This window comes from Myotis davidii, unplaced genomic scaffold (assembly GCF_000327345.1).
Source record: "Myotis davidii unplaced genomic scaffold, ASM32734v1 scaffold187, whole genome shotgun sequence".
Taxonomy (NCBI): Eukaryota; Metazoa; Chordata; class Mammalia; order Chiroptera; family Vespertilionidae; genus Myotis; species Myotis davidii.
Genome location: NW_006383018.1, coordinates 5339933 through 5341147, shown reverse-complemented (window position 1 = coordinate 5341147; position 1215 = coordinate 5339933). Strand labels below are relative to the sequence as shown.

Sequence of the window (1215 nt, the reverse complement as noted above, 5' to 3'; positions counted from 1 at the left end):
CGGCGGATACTGGGGTACCGGAGGCTGGCGGTACCAGTGAGGATTCCAAGTGATCATCACGGGGACATAGAGCGGGCGCCCATGTCCATCTCTTCCTACTGGGTACCAGGCGAATCCGACTGGGTAGGTCGGGTAGGTGCCGTAGGCCGGGTACGTGGGGTATCCAGGAATCTGAGGAACGTACTCAGCGTAGGTGGCCAGGTGCGCCTGGTCATCCAAATTTGGAACAGAGAGCTGAGGGTACTGATTCTGGATAGTGAAACTGTTGGGAGCACGGCAGTCGTAGGAGACCTGCAGCTTCCATCCCCTTTTCACCTGGAGGACTTGCGCTCCGTTGGGGGCGATGGTCGGAGTGATCAGGCCATCCTTCACGTGCCTGGCGATGAACTCCCGCAGAGCGGCCATCTCGGACTCGGAGAGCGAGTACACGTGCCCGCTGGGAATGCTGTGAGCTCCAGGGATCATCTCGATGTTGGGGTCCACCAGGCGGTGATCCGGGTAGACGTTCTCATCCACTGGAGTGTACACGTTCTGCACGTAGTAGTACCTCACAGGCTGGTAAACTCTGAATCCCTCGATCGAGTAGAAGAAGGGCGGCTGTGCTGGTGGGAGGAAGGCTGGGATGGGGGTGTACACCCGGCAGTGGTATCGGCAGTATTCGGAGTCGAAGATGATCGATCGGGTGCTCCAGGTGATGTTGGGGTCGTGTGTGCTCAGCCAGCGCACCCCCAGGACGATGGGGAAGAACGGAGACTGAGTCACATCCAGGGACAGCACTTCCCGGTGATTCCCCAGGTCGACGATCAGCTCGTGTGTCTCGTGGACAACGGGGCCCGATGCTATGGGGCGGCCATCGATCGCTTCCACAAGGATTGGCCAGTCCTTGATCCTCAGAGGAATGGCGTGTCGCGCGACGTACTCGTGATCGATGAAGTTGCCAGAGGCGCCAGAGTCGATCATGGCTCGGACGATCAGGGTGTGTCTGCCCGGGATGTGAATCTGGAGCATCACTTGCAGGTGAGATGAAGCATCATCTGGTGGGGACCTTATGATTTCCGGCCCGGTCGCTGAAGGTCCCTCTACAGCGGGGCCGGGGAGTTTCCCGCCGGCGAAGCCTTGGAGGCCTTGGCAGGACAGTTGTCAGCGTAGTGGCCTCCATTCCCACAGTAGAGGCACAGGTTCAGCTTGCGGCGTCTTTCTTTCTCTTCCTGGGTC

The 1215-nt window shown here is 59.5% G+C and overlaps 1 protein-coding gene across 1 annotated transcript in view; it reads right to left on the bottom strand.

Moving 5' to 3' along the window:
• Positions 1 to 1215, bottom strand: part of PEG10 (paternally expressed 10) — an 11486-nt gene that overhangs the window by 3595 nt on the left and 6676 nt on the right. Inside the window, 2 exon segments of the mRNA XM_006779267.2 lie at positions 1 to 1106; positions 1109 to 1208. Of these exon segments, the coding sequence (XP_006779330.1) occupies positions 1 to 1106; positions 1109 to 1208 (1206 nt within the window).